Source organism: Ailuropoda melanoleuca, chromosome 16 (assembly GCF_002007445.2).
Source record: "Ailuropoda melanoleuca isolate Jingjing chromosome 16, ASM200744v2, whole genome shotgun sequence".
NCBI classification, from domain to species: domain Eukaryota; kingdom Metazoa; phylum Chordata; class Mammalia; order Carnivora; family Ursidae; genus Ailuropoda; species Ailuropoda melanoleuca.
The window spans coordinates 15,090,821-15,106,757 of NC_048233.1; the positions used below are offsets into that span (position 1 = coordinate 15,090,821).

Here is a 15,937-nt window from a genome sequence, read left to right on the forward strand (position 1 = left end):
TCAACACTCGTTTCACTTTCTCCAATTTCCCTTTTTCCTTTAAATCATTCCATCATTTACCTTTATTTTATAACTTCTTCAGTATGTGAATATTCTTTCTTTGTTAAAGATCTCTATTTTAGTTAACTTTGCTTTTCAATTCAGAGAAAATTTCCTTCCTTCCTATCTTGATAGTGTAACATCAGGATCAAATACAGTAAAATCACATCAAGGTTTATTATTTAGTCAGACATAGACAGTGTATGATCATAAGGACTGGCATTTAATAAGTGCTCAATAAATGTGTAGAAAGGAGGAATGTTAACATACGATTATTTTGATTCTATTAGCACATTAAAACTAACAAATATCATTTATATTGCTCGTAGTGGCTGAACCATTATTGTAAAAAGTTATAAAATATTGTAATGTGCATGAAATTGTCCTTTTGTTCTCATGGAGTATCACAGGCTTTGAAATTAACTGTAATATATAATGTGTTAATGCAAAAGGCATAATAGTTTACTAGAGGAGTCATAATTAGTCTTTATAAATAAAGTACACAGATAATAGTCATGAAGTCCCACCCATACATGTTTGTTCTTAAACTAAAACGCGTAAGATGTTCAGCTGAAGAAAACAATGAATACTTTGCTCGTAAGACAGGTAGAGTCAAATGTAGTTTCATAGGGCTGTCTCCCAAAGATCAATACTTGGAGAAAATTCCTGCGTACTGCCATAAAATGTCAGAGACTTTTCATGGAGGAGAAGTGTTTCTTCATGATTACTTCCACTGATGTTCTGGGCGTTAAAATGATTTAGATTACAATACCTAAAAAAGAAAAAAAGAAAGCTTTTTTTAGGACCAGATGTAGATGACTTGATAAATCATTTGCTTTCTTCCTGTGCTTGTCTACCTTTTATTATGGGCCATAGATACTGGCACAACAGTGATGATTATTTAAGAGAACTGCTCACCAGAACAGTCTTTATAAAATGACAAAAGGAGTTTTAGGTCATATTAAGGTGTCCCATAAGGACATTTAGATGGCGCTCTTTCGCAACCTGCAATGAGTGACAAAGCGCGACAGACTGGAAAGTCTGAAACCCTGTCAACTTGACAATGTTCCTGGAGGCCAGGACTCAGGAAAGGCTTATCAGATGCATGAGGGCTTTGTAATTTCGGTGTTGAACCTATGTGGAAAACACCACTGTCGAAGAAACCCATGGATACATTTCTAGAATGTGTACCCTTTACCCCTGACCCGAGGAACACCTGGTTTTCCTGAGTGTCTTCTAAGTATTGGGCACCAGACTAGGGCACTATCCCCACCCTAACTACTGAATTCTCACTCTAACCCTGGAAGAATGAAATTATCCCCATTTCACAGATAGGAAAACTAAAGTTCTAAGAGGTTAAATAGCTCCTTGGGGCTCATATGAATAGTAGTTGGCAGAGTCTGGGTTTGAAATTAGAGCTCTCTTATTCAGAATCCTGGCCTTTTGGCCCTATGGTGCACGACTTCTAAAGACACATTATTTTCATAAACACCTTTGGGTAAACTTCTGGAGGATTTGAATTTCAGACTGCTTTATTCACTGCGATGTTCTTAGTGCCTCGACCGGTGCCTCGTACACAGCAGATGCTCAAAAAATATTTGTTGAACAAGAATATGGGCTACAGGTTCAGTTTTATCAAATGCATGTAAGCCTCCAAAGTTTCCAAAGTTCATTTTACCTTCTTTCCCCCCCAATATACTGCTCAAAGTAACTGTAGGAGAAGAACATGCTTTTGTCTCTGATTTATGTTGCTTTCAGTAACTGTTACAGGTTATGCACTAAAGATGACTGGTATCATTGACAAAATTAGTGCAATGGTACAACTTTATTTTATTTATTTTATTTTTTAAGATTTTATTTATTTATTTGACAGAGAGAGAGACAACCAGTGAGAGAGGGAACACAAGCAGGGGGAGTGGGACAGGAAGAAGCAGGCTCTCAGCAGAGGAGCCTGATATAGGGCTCGATCCCAGGACCCCGGGATCACGCCCTGAGCTGAAGGCAGACGTTTAACGACTGCGCCATCCAGGCGCCCCAATGGTACAACTTTAAGATGTGTTTTAAAACATTGGAGGAAGAGTGGTGTTGTTATAAAAACAAACACCTTTTTGCCCCTCTCCCTAAAACATCTGTAATATCTTTTTATTTTAGTATCTGATGTAGGATACACATTTATATTCAGCACTATAGAGATGTTTATATAATACTTTTCAGCTAAGGAAAGACATTTCACCTACCTACTTCCTTCACCCCCCCACTGGAGACCTTCACGTATGACATGTTACCATGCCCTATTTCAGATTTGATGAAAGAGGACCCTAATAAAAGACAGAGAGGGCTGTTTTTTGTTTTGCAGTGTGTGTGTATGTGTGTGTGTTTGTTTTTTGTACAAATGAAAAATAAGTCTGGCCTGACATTCACAGGTAATCCCTAACTGTACTCAGTTAGGTGATATCCCAGTGACCCTGACAAGATTTCTTTGGCTCTAGGGCTGACACTAGGATTCCATCAAATTCATGAAATTCGTGGTGGAGCTGCCCTCAGGTGCCAGCAGAGATCTGTATATTGGTGAGGATGCTGTTTCATAATAATATACTGTCCTCAAAATTTTAGGGACAAGAATGACTTGGGATTGTTCTTCTCTTGATAGATTTGCCACTGTTATCTGGCTCTGAACCCCATTGGGTTTGGTCAAAATTGGATTGTGACTGAATGTTTATTGTAATCAAGCACTATGTGATTCCTAAATGTATCTCAATAATACCGCCCCTAGAATACTTGTGTTTTCTCCTGTGTCTTTGCATACTTTCTGTTTGTTAGTGTTTGACAGTCACAATCAGAATAGAAATAAATCAGAATCATTCAGTCCTCATGATAGACACTGCTGTCCTGCTACTGTAAGTTCCATATGATTTCTTGCCTGACTTCTGGCTTGGCGCATGCGTCCCACCCCAGCGGGCAAGAGGTACCCAGGGTGATGTGTGTCTTTGCACTAATGTAAGTTGGTTTTAGCTGCTTGACCTTTACTGGCAAATTTTCCAGACTCTTTCCTTCTGATATGTGACACCTGTTCTTTCCCTATGGCGTGGTGGGTATGGTTACTTTAACTGAAGGGACTGGTTTCTTCCCGACCCTCCAGACTCAAGGGGCTGTCACAGAGCAGGTAGAGCGCTCCTCTAAGGCACTTAGAAATAGCACACTACACGAGAGAAAGTGTTTATAAACAAACACATTTGGTTTTGAATCCTAGGTGTGTGAACCTAGTCAATTTACTTACCTAGATTCTCACTTTGATTTTCTTATTTATAAAGGAAAGTGATAAGATTTAGGTAACAGAGGGGTGGTGGAGATTAAATGTTATTTGTGTGTCTTGCATGCTGCCCAAGAGAAAGAAGTGCTCAATGCTTGGAAAATTAATTTCTTCCCTTCCTGCTTTGTTTTATCCTCTCTCTCTCTTTTTTCCCCTTTCCTCAAAAAGTATACAGGAAAAAAAGGGGGCGAAGTACAGGGAACTAGAGAAGATATGCTAAGAATCAGATTTATTTCTAAATAAATTTTCTATTATCACTTAGTCCATTCTCATTTTTGGTTGCTCCAATATTTCGTGCTTTGTATAATTTTATTCTTGCTTCCTTCTCTGCACCCCACTCCACCATCTTTCACTTCTTTATAGTAATTCACATGTTCAACAATCACAGAGAAGGAATCACCCTTAAATAATTTGATTTGAGCACTAGATATTAGCTCCATGTAGACTGGTACTCCGCCTTCTTCAGTTCTATTTTTTCTAGTGCCTGGAACAATGCTGAGTATTTGGTTGAATGAGTGAATGAATGAATGAATGAATGAATGTGTAAATCCCTGAGCTAATAGATTCTGGGTCCAGTGCTAGTTCTTCCATGAATTCAGCCCATAATCCTGGTCATCTTGGCCACACCTCTGCATGAGTCTAGAAGAAGAATTAAAAAGAGGAAGCAGGGGGCATAAGGCAAAGTATGAGGCCATTGGGTTTACTGTAGCTAACATTTTGAGCGTTTTCTCATCCTCACAACAACTTCATGACACAATGACTGTTCCTATTATTTCATTTTACAAATGAAGAAATGGGCTTAGCAAGGTTAAATACCTTGCTGACGTTTGTACAGCTAAGTTGTAGAACTGGAGTCACCTGGGCTAACTTGAAAGTTTGCCTTTTAAACTACTTTATGAAAAGACAAGGGTCAGATCTTATAGTGGGAGAAAAAGTAAAAAAGTTGAGAAACTACAGGTTTATGTGAATTGGTAGATGGGCACCACTATATGTTTGGAGGCAATGGATGGAGGGGAGAGATGCTTTGCCTTCACCTTCAGTTGTCATTGATGGCTATTTTGCTACCAAGCTGAGGACATTCCTGTTGGATTCTTCTGCAAGAGTCTCTGATACTCTAATTTGGTTTTCAATCCAAGAATGAGATAGGTGTTTTAGAGAAACTATACATTGTGGGGGGTTAATTCAATAACTTACACACTGTGGAAGGTGAGAGATTTGAAAATCCAGGGAGCCATTAAGACTTTTGACTTTGTCATAATGGGATTTAAGTGCCTCTCTCTCATACTGGACAATAAGCTCCATGAGAGCAGGAGTATAATAGCACGAAACATTTATTGACTTGCTGACTTAGTGTCCTTCTAGTTTACTGTAGTCCCCATCACATGATGGCTAGTTCCAACAGAGATTTATTCAATGAATAAAAGAATGATTTAGGTAAGGGAGAAGTGACAATGATAGGATAAAATCTGACTAAATAGATAAATGAATGGAGGAAAATGAGAAAAATAAAGATCTCTGTAGTTTCCACAATGTGGTGGACATTGTGCTCGGCCCTTTACCAAAATTCATATCCCTAAAGCCCACAAGATGTTGGTATTCTTGATTTTATTTTACAAGTATAAAAACAGAGGCTCAGAGAGGTTAGACAGTTTGCTCAAAAGTACACAGCTATCCAAGAATATGTCTGTGTGAGAGAGAGGTGGGCTGGCAATGGATGGATGGTAGATGATACATATTAAACCACTGAATGGTCTCAGGTGATTGACTAAATGATTTTGCAGTTTGTTATTGACCTTGAAATGGTCACTGCTGATTTAAAGGCCTGAATGGAATCCAAATCTTAAGCATCATTAGATTTCTAGCTATTTGTTTAATGATATTTGCTTTTAATGATAATGACTCATTCATTCTTATTATCAATATGGTTATTTCTAATTCTAAAATGGTACTCTACAGTGGAGAAAAAATACCTTCCTTCAGAACATGTTTTAGAATCGAATAAAGCACTATTTTATTATAAGGATCAATGGCAAAAGTAAAGTCTAAATTGAACTTTCTTGCTCCGAATAATCTGTTAAATTTCTCTACTATGCTAATGTGTCCAGTCATGGCATACAAGATTCCCATTGGCCCAGTGATGGTTCCCAGATCAATATTTCATGGACTCGGAAATTGCTCATCTTACCACACACTTACCTTTGTGAAACACTCCAGAATCCCAGGACGTTCAACAACGTTAATGATGCCAAAAAGAAGAAGAAGCTTTCTAAATTGCCTTTGTTTAATGTGTTTGGAAACCAATTGCCTGTTTGGAACAAATGTAATTGTTATTCAACTGCAGAGTTGTAAGTTTCTGTGAATGTTTTATCATTCATACAGATTTATTCGCTTCAATAATATCTACAATAATATCTACAAAGCAAAAAAGCTCATCTGAAACTCATTGTCAAAATTCATTTAATTCTGTAATTAACAGTAAAATGACAAGTAAAGCACCCCAAATATTTTGAAGGTCACAAAATCTGAATTTGCATAACACAATATAGGTTCAGAAGAACTGAGCTATAAAAGTCACCCTGATTACGCTAATTTACCAGAACCGTGTATATATATCTTATTCATCCTTATATGTCTAGTATCTAGAACAGTGCCTGACATATAGGAATTGTTCAGTGAATATACATTGAGTGAATGAAAACTGTTTACCAGAGCCTGTTGCATATTCTAATTGTAAGGTTAGTGACATAATACATGTAGATTCCAGATGTTACTTTATTTTGACAACTTAGATAAATCCAGTATCACCTCATTGTAATATCACAGACCCTATTGGTCAAATTACTTGCAATCTCTGGTTGACATGAAGGTATTTTTTTGACCTGATAAGTAATGCCTTCAAATTAATACTTCTAAATAAGATACCCCCACTTTCTTATGATGTCAAACTGCTATATACAAAACTATCACATGAGTATATATAAAACTATTTAGGATTCAAGGCAATTGTTTTTACTTCACTGCTAGATTTTGACTTTTGCCTTGGATCTTTGCTATAATTCTCTCTTTCTTTCCATATCCAACTACATATCTATATGGATCATCTCTATTTCCACACACACTCAATTTTCCTTCAATGGGTTTGAGATACTATTATTTAATACATTATATGAAATAATGTATTATATATGGAATGCTTATTTTTATGCAGTACTTTTTAAACAATGGGATCTTAGTATTAACAAATATATATAATACCACAGAATGTTAAAAAGATTGTTCAAAAGGCAAAAATCTGTCTTTGTGGAGAGAACTTCAATTCAGTTGCAGTTCTGAATGGGCAAAATATTTCCCAAAAAAGTTATGTATTATGAGAACAAGAATTGATCTTCTTTGAGCAGGCAGATGCCAAGGTTTTGGCATTTTCTTGCTTTTTTATAGGAGCAGCTCCTACAGTGGGTTGTGAGGAGGGGTGTGGGACTAGAGCAATCAGTCTCTGTACCAATAAGACTTATCTTCAGTGCTGTCTTTGGTACATGGGTTGTGAGTTGCTTCTTGACCTAGAAAATGGTTCTTGGCCTTTCCTTTGACAGTACATACTTTTAAATGAGATTTGAATTAAATGCTCTGTTCAGGGTTGATAGTCAGCAAGTACATAAGTATGACAGCTTTGATTCATTGTGCCACTTCCCATTTAAAGCTGTTTCTCTTCTGTCATTTAACAATGACTATTATTGTGGACCAACCATGAAAATTAGCTTGTGTCTTGGACCTATAATTGAAATCTGGTATTGAGTTGAAAGCTATGTGGTGATTTCTACTTCCCTATTTTATTAATTTGTGTTCCATTACAATAGAAATGTATGGTGTTATTGCTGTATTGACATAATGCGTTCATCTGATAGGAGTAGCTTCATAGAATGTTTCCCTCTGTGTTTGCCTATTGGGTCTATGTAGCTTGCTCTGTGTGTGTGTGTGCGCGCACACACACACAGAAACTAAACACTTGATTGTACTTGAATGGGGGGAGTTGGGGTGGAAGTCAAGGTAAGGTGAGATAACATCACACATATTTTCAGGAAGAACTAAACCACCTTGCTAAGCTTATTCAAACAGTGCTATTTCCTTACTTCTCTTGAATTAATATCCCAATCATATTTCTGTCCTTTTCATTTCACATCAGCACTTTGCATGTGATGCGATTAGACCATTGTATCATCGTGTTTCTCTGGCTAGAGTAAGAGGAGTTTGTACAGAGTATGTGAAGCCTCAGAATTAACATGACATTAATTTTTCTTGGAGCATGAATTTTGGTCCATAATAAGTAATTGAAAAGGCTATCTTTTTATTATAACAAAGTCAGATGAGGGAGAAGAATATAAATTTTGTAAGATCTTAAAAGGTAAAACATAATATTTCTAAAAAAAAAATTATGCAATTGCAGCAAATACCAGCCTATCCTGATACTGCACCAGCTTGCCCTGCGCATGCCCATGTGCTTGTAACTGTCGCTGGGGGTACTGTGGTGGGCACAAATGAGAAGCGCGGTGACTTGGAATGGGCATGTGGGGTGACGGGAGGATGTCAAGCTGGAAAGGTTAGAGAAAGGCAGTGGGAATTTATTAGTAACACAAAACATTTTGTGAGTGGAGTTATTTAAAAAATAAAATGAAAGATTGCCATATAACCTATTCAAACTCCTGATAACATTTCTATAGTCCTTGAATATCATTTTTAGTGTTCAACTTCCTTCCTAATGCCGATCTTCATGCTAGCCCCATATTTTTGCCTTACTTAGCTATAATTTTACATTCCCTATGTAGCTAATTTACATGGTGAGTTCCAAGGTAAGGAGGACAGTCATCTGAATTGATAGCATGGAATACACACTAGCATCAAGTTGGACAGAGAGATACTTCATGAAACGTAAAATTTGTTTTATTAGTATAGAGATTATCAGTCTATGTAAAGAGATAGCTTTGGGTGTGAAGAGACATAGAAAAAGCATGGGCTTTGGAGGCAGAGAGATTTTGAAGTCAAATACTGTCTCCATTATTTAATAGTCTTGTTTTGGGGCATTTGCCCAATCGGACCACTTCAGCCTCGGTTTCTCCTCTCTAAAATGACAATACCACGTTTCTCACTGAGCTGTTATGAGACGTAAAAGAGGTAATAGATGTCAAGGGTTGGTCACAGAAGAGGCACTCCATAAACTTTAGATTATCACCACCCCCATGCCTTAGAAGTGGCTCATACAAAATCATGTAGCCTGAGCTTGATCTTGGACCCTTTTCCAATCAGATATTTCTTCATGTTCTTCATGTGCCATTTTTTTTTTAATCATTATCCCAGGACTGGTTGTAAAATGTTCCATTTAACATTGCCAGTTGACTCAGCTCTTAGGTACTATAACTTTATTTTAGTAGCTTATAAACTTTTATTGTCGTAATTCACATTTGTGCCATTTTTCATCTGACATTTCTAGTAGCTGATTGAAATCTGGGGCATCCTTGCAAAAGGAGACAAAGAGAAGACATTAGGTCTAGAATGGGATGAACTAAACTGCTCCGGATCTTTACTTGGGTGGGTAGGAAGGCTAATAACGCTAGAAAAAGTACATCGCATAAACAGTGGGGGACAGTAAGTGCCATATGTTAATACTCACAGTGGACCCTAGTTAAGTACTTTTTAATAGTATAACCAGCCTAGTTAGCAATGAGTGTAGGACCACTGAGTAATAGAACATTCACAAAGTACTTTGCATGGCTCAGAAGTTCTCCAAATATTTCTTGTTTAGTTAGATCTATTTGTTCATTTGAAAATCATTCGTTAAGAAGTTTTCATGTACCAGGAAATGGGCATTCCAAGTTCCTTAAGTAAAAAGAGGTCATAGATTAGTAGGGGAGACATGCAAACAGATAATTACTCTGGAGTATTAGACCTTATAGATACTAAGTAAAATGTTTCTATTTATTTTAAATTATCATGGTCATTTTAGAGACAAAAGGACTGTGGAATTATCTAGACTAGTTCTTGTATTTTACAGATTAAGAGTGAAGGTGCATATGGCCCTTCTCTTCACTACGTCTGTATCTTTGGGGTAAACACCCAGTAGTGCAATTGCTGGGTCATAAGGGTAGCTCAATTTTTAACTTTTTAAGGGACCTCCACACTGTTTTCCAGAGTGGCTGTACCAACTTGCATTCCCACCAACAATGTAGGAGGGATCCCCTTTCTCCACATCCTCTCCAACAATTGTTGTTTCTTGCCTTGTCTATCTTTGCCATTCTAACTGGCGTAAGGTGGTATCTCAGTGTGGTTTTGATTTGAATTTCCCTGATGGCTANACACTGGGTGTTATGTGCAACTAATGAATCATCGAACTTTACATCGGAAACCGGGGATGTACTGTATGGTGACTAACATAATATAATAAAAAAATAAAGAAAAAAAAAAGAGTGAAGGTGCAGAGAGGTAAACTGAGGCACTGCTCAGTAGAAGAACCCTCATCTTCTTACAACTGCACTACTAAAGCCCCCATTGATGCTAATAGAAATATGTTACTATAAACAACACAGATTTGAGTCTCACAAGGCCCCTAAGTCCTAACCACATACTTCTCTGCTCTTTCAGATACACTCCCCACCCAGTGGGAAGTCCTCCCTACCTGGCTAGCTCCCCTGTTCTTCGGACCAGCTGCCTGCTACTGGTTTCACCTCCTTCCCAGCCTTCAACACTATTCAAACAGGCGATCACATCCTCCTGCAGGACCCAAGAGGTGCCTCCCTGTTTTGTTACTATCAAGCCTGCTCTCCACAGACCCTTGTTTACTCCACTCCCAAGTGCAGCCCCATATGGCACTGTGTGGCACTTTCTGTTCCCTGGGCAGTGAGTATATGTGCCTAATAAACTGCTGTCAGTCCATCGCTCAGGTCAGGTGTCCTATTCTCAGCCATCTTACCCTACTTAGGTTGAGGATCCCTTCCACACCAAACAGGTGAATAGGAGGTGATCAGAACATGCCCCCACACAGAAATCAAGGTCCGTTCTAAACCATATAGATGCTGTTGCTCCAATGCATAATTACTGCTTGGGGGAGGAGAAGTAGCAGTTCCATATTCCATTCTGATCAGTACCCAACACCAAGTACCTCGGCTTCTAGTACCTCCTTAAACCATAAGACGAGAAGCAATGGAAGCATGACCATCAGGGTGCACCACATTCTGGTAATACAGCTCCCAAAGGAGAGCTTATAGATGAAGGCGATTTTTAGAGAGCACCCGATAGTCATGTATGCTTGAAACCGGTTTACGGTCACATCATTTGATCAGATTGTTGGGCAACCAGAAAATGGCGTAAAATTCTCACTCCAGCCAAGCAGTCTGCTCATCATAGTAACTTGGGTTTTAATGGGAGCACTTTCATGGAAGACTTTATTAAAAATATGGAAAATGACAGAGGCTAAGGGAATCCACACATATTCTGCATTGGTAAATACTGCCTCTCAGTAAATCTCTTCTTTCGGGGATGACTAAATAGAATAACTACCCTGTATTCCAGTAATCACACTACTGGGTATTTACTAAAAAGAATACAAAAAACACTAATTCAAAGGGATACATATACCCCTTATGTTTATAGCAGCATTTTTTATAATAGCCAAACTATGGAAGCAGTCTTTGTCCATCAATAGATACATGAATGGATAAAGAAGATGGTGTGTGTGTATGAACATATATATATATATAAACATTATTCATCCATAAAAAAGAATGAAATATTGCCATTTGCAATGACATGGATGGACCTAGAGAGTATAATGCTAAGTGAAATCAGTCAGTCAGAGAAAGACAAATACCATATGATTTCACTCATATGTGGAATTTAAGAAACAAAACAAGTGAATAAGGGAAAATAGGAATAAACTTAAAAACAGACTCTTAACTATAGAGAACAAACTGGTGGTTACCAGAGGGGAGGTGGGGGGTAGTGTGAGATAGGTAAAGGGGATTAAGAGTACACCGGTAAAGAATACCCTTTAATTATTATCCTTCTAAACCAACAAGTATGCTTGATAAAAAATAAGAAAGAGTCATATGAAGATTATGAACAGGATAAAATGTGACTGTCTTCTGGTATTAACATGGCTCCAAAGTTCTGTGTCCTGGTAAAGATGCAAAACATAGGAGTTAATATGGGAAAAAAATGATTTTAAAAAATTATAATTAAGATTAGATAATTTTGCTATAAACCTAAAATAAACTAAAATACTCTCATAAATTTACTAAGAAAGTTTAAGTTGTTGAATGTAAGGCACAGACATAAATGTTAATAATCCCCTATGTAGTAGTGATTATGTCAGTGAGTTGTAATGAGGGAAAAGGAGTCTGTTCATAACAGCAAAAAGAAAAAGAGCATAAAACGCCCACAATAGATATAACAAATATTCAGGATATATACGAAGAAAAGAAAATCTTACTGAATCGAATTGTTTAACACTGAATAAATAAAAAATTATGTTATATACTTAGGTGGAACACTAAAGATTATAAAAGCTTTATTTTTTTCATTAATGAACAAGGTTTACTTATTTAATTAAATAAAAATGAGATTTGGGGAAAACTGATAAAATGCTTCTAAAATTCACCTGGAAATATATACCCCAGGAAATAAGATTTTTACAAATGAAGACTAACTATAAGAAGTACGATTAGCAATAGTTGATATGTAATATATATTATAAAGTGTAATAATTAAAGAGAGGGTGATGTTAAGCTAAAATCAAGAGGCAGCTGACAGGCAGAGCCCTGAGACAGCCCTGAATCTCCTAAGAACTAAAAATGTATTAAAGTATTTATTACTGATTAGTTTCATTCCACTTATCCTATGGCAGTGGAGTATTTATGGTCTAACTTTTCACAACAAATATCAAGCTATACTGTGAAATTTGGTTATTTGAAGGAAATAAGTGTTCATCTAACACATAAGTAAAGTTCACATGGATGAGACTATTATATCCAAAATACAAAACTACTGAAATTTCTACAACCATAGATAAATGCAATGATATGAATCACAACAAAAAAGGTTGATAGATTTGATTACATGTATCAGCAAAACTTGTGCAAAACAAACTCATCTATGAAATTATAATGCTAACTTAAAACTAGGAAAATATTAGCAACAAATTTGACTATATGATAATATCCCTAAAGTTAAAAAAACCATTTAAAATAAAAAATAAAATAAAAAATAAACAGGACAAATAGGCCAAAAGAAAAAATGGGCAAATAGTATGATCAAGCATTTCATGAATGCGAAAAGATAAAAGTATTCATACCATTAGAAATTTCAGTTTTCCGTTTTGAAAAAATACAAATTAAAGTAATAATGCAATATAATTTTTGCCACTCATTAACAAAAGTCAAAATATTATTATGCGTAAGGCTGTGGCTAACACATTGAGACAAGTATTATTCTGCAGTGGTGGCATAATTGATGCAGCCTTTTAGAAAACAATTTGTCTTTACTTCTCAATACTCTTTAAAATGTTTATCCTTATTGAATGAGCAATCCCATTTTCAGGATGCTAGAAAAAAAAAGTGAGCTTAATTTTTTTTGCATGGAAATATGCTCACGATATTTTTAATGGGAAAAAAGTGGGTACTTGATATGATTTTTTTTATTGAACATACAGCAGCATTTATTCAATTTTGTTTAAAATCTCTATATAAATTTAATACTCATGCACACATGCATGCAAATAAAAAAATATTGGAAAAGAATTTACCCAAATAATAATTGCCATCATCTTGTTGGTCTTTCTCCCTCCCTTTAGAGTTTGGATTTATTTCATCATATATTACCTTTACAGCAAAAAATAATATTTTAAAACCATTTCATCAAGCATACTTTTGGAAAACTCTGACTTCCCCAAGTCACTTCTGGTTTATGATAAAACAACGGAAAAGGGTGGTTTTCTATCACAAACTACCCTTCTTCCGCAATTGAAGTATTGAATAGCAGTCTTGATGCTGTGACTCGGAAGTTATGTGCTATTTATAAAACCGTCCTAAGATATTATTATGGAAATCATAACATTCCAAGTAACAATAACCAGTCTGTTCTGAAACCTGAGATTCACTCACTTTAGTGATATGTCACTATACTTCCCACTGGAACCCTCAATTTACCAAATATCTCAAATATACATGGCATTATTTTAAGTGCTATGACATACCGCTTTTGATTAGAAGCAGATTTCTGCTATGTCTTTTCAGAGGAAGAGTCAGTCATTCCCCTTTTTACCAACACTGTTTTATTTTGAACATAATGGAACTTTGAAAATATTAAAATGTGCCTTTTGGAATCTCTTCAAATGAGAGTTGGGTACAGCGAGCCATGATTTCCCCTCAGACTTTGTTAGACCTATTTTTTAAGTTATTTTTTGTAATGCTGGTGATCTAGCAAACGTCCAGACTTGTTGAGACAGAACGGAAATGGGTTTTATACCTTCCTTTATCCCTCGCTTCACTATGTGCGAAGAAGTATGTAATTAAAAACGTGTACCAGCCATTCTCCAGGATGGACGCGCTTCTTCGCCACGGGAAATAAACTCTGGTGAAGCAAAAGGAGCTTGGGAATCAGGAATCCAGCCCTGCTGTAAGATTTGGGCAACTTATATAACTTTCTAGGTTCATTTTCTGCTTACGTGGGATGAGGCTACAAACATCTACCCCCAAAGAATTGTTGTGAAGATTTAATGAAATAATATATTTGCAAAATACATATAGCAAGGTCTGCATATAACTGACACTTAATAAATGTTAATTTCTTTCCTTCCTCCTTTCAGTAACCTGATTTAAATGCTTCATTTGAGATTCATAGCTCTCCTACCTGAGTTAATTTTTAAAACACATTAATTTTCATGATACCTGAAGGAAATAATATCTAACAACTATATGCTAACTTTGGCTTTTCTACCACTTTTTCGTATTTGTCTAATAAGTACCCAAATTAGTATTACCCTCAATTTACAGATGAGGAAACAGAGGTGCAGAGAGGCTGAACTGCCTGCCTAAAGTCATGCAAAGGAGACAGAGTAATTATTTGTCGATTGAATGGGTGAATGGAGGTTGGGCCCCAAATCTGCACATGCTTGATACCTTGCTCTCATAACAATGTCTGCATTGAGACTTTAATTTGCATTTGTACTTCTTGGGAATTGTGGATAAAAATGAAGTTAGGTTGCTGTTTCCAGGAAGGGACACTGTGTCTTTCAAAACTGTAGAGAAATCGCTGTGCATTGTTCACCTGAACTGCAGAAAGAACGAGCATGGGTGATATTTGGGATAACAGGCTTTCTTATAAGGGTGAGTTTATTCTCTTGAAGAGCGTTGGGAGGTAAAAACCCATCAAGATAGTGTGTTCTCATGATGATTTCAATGAATTATCATGGAAATGAGTTTTAGAAGAGAGGTAATGCTTTGTGATAATAGCCCGATAATGCCATTAGCTATGAACTGTAATTGTAATAGCATTAGTCAAATGAATATATCTGATATTAATTTGAGTGTCAAATATTTCTATAAGGTTCTTCTTGTTAATTAAACATCAGCCTTGGTATTATTAATTCACTTTCTGGCCAGTGCTGGCACATAGTAGGAACCCAATAGGTATTTGTGAACTGAATTTACAAGTCAACCTAGAAGTGGAGCTATTTAAAATAGTAAAATACTGGGTTTAAATAACATCACGGATATAGCAGGAACTGATTTTGCCCAGTATCTGCTTATTTGTACAGTCTGTTCTCTGATTTGTAGATTCAGTTAGCTAATGATGTAGACTTATTCATTTCAGAATTTGAAAAGATATCCACCCCCTTCTCTCTTGCATATTTGGAGGGAAATCGTATATAAGATTTGTTTCACATTACTTTAATTCAGGAGTAGAGTTTGTGCCTTTCTTCCTGTCTTGTGGTCTTTAGACCATTTAAAAATCCACCGGACAGCTTCATAACTGCATTGGACGCCTGAATGTCACTGGACAAAATCATGCTTTAGGTCCTTTGGTATCACTCTTCATGATTACCAGTACCAACTGGGCCTTCAGCACTGCCCGCAATCTTAATGGCTTCTCTTCTAAATCATCTGTTCTTGCTCTTGCGATAGCACATTCTTAGCTCCCTGCTCTAACTATTCCTCATTTTCATCCCAATCTCCTTTTGCTCTCGTGAATGGCTCGCTGCATACTTCATAAAGAAAACTGAGAGTCTGGAAAGGTAGGTGCCAGCATCTTCCCAATACCAGAACCACACGTCTGTTTGCCTGGGCACCCACCCTTCCCATTCTCTCTTCTGTGTGAGTGCAGGAAGGAAGCATCCACCCCTAGGAAGAAGTCAATCTCCCTTCTTTCTCATGCATTTTTAGCTTCTCAATCTACCAGATGTTTTCTTTCACCACTTTAATATGCCCAAGTATCTCTCGATATAAAAAAGTACCTTGAACTCACACCTAACCTCCCAGATAAAATACAGGACTCACCATTAAATTCAAATTTCAGAACAACAATGAATTATTTTTTAGGATAACC

At 36.7% G+C, this 15,937-nt stretch overlaps 1 protein-coding gene across 1 annotated transcript in view; it reads right to left on the reverse strand.

Moving 5' to 3' along the window:
* Window positions 1–220: 220 nt before the first annotated feature.
* The window catches only part of SLC15A5 (solute carrier family 15 member 5), a 76,489-nt gene continuing 60,772 nt past the window's right edge, over window positions 221–15,937 (reverse strand). Inside the window, 2 exon segments of the mRNA XM_002918716.2 lie at window positions 221–811; window positions 5,546–5,654. Coding sequence (XP_002918762.2) covers window positions 664–811; window positions 5,546–5,654 — 257 coding nt within the window. The 3' untranslated portion in view covers window positions 221–663.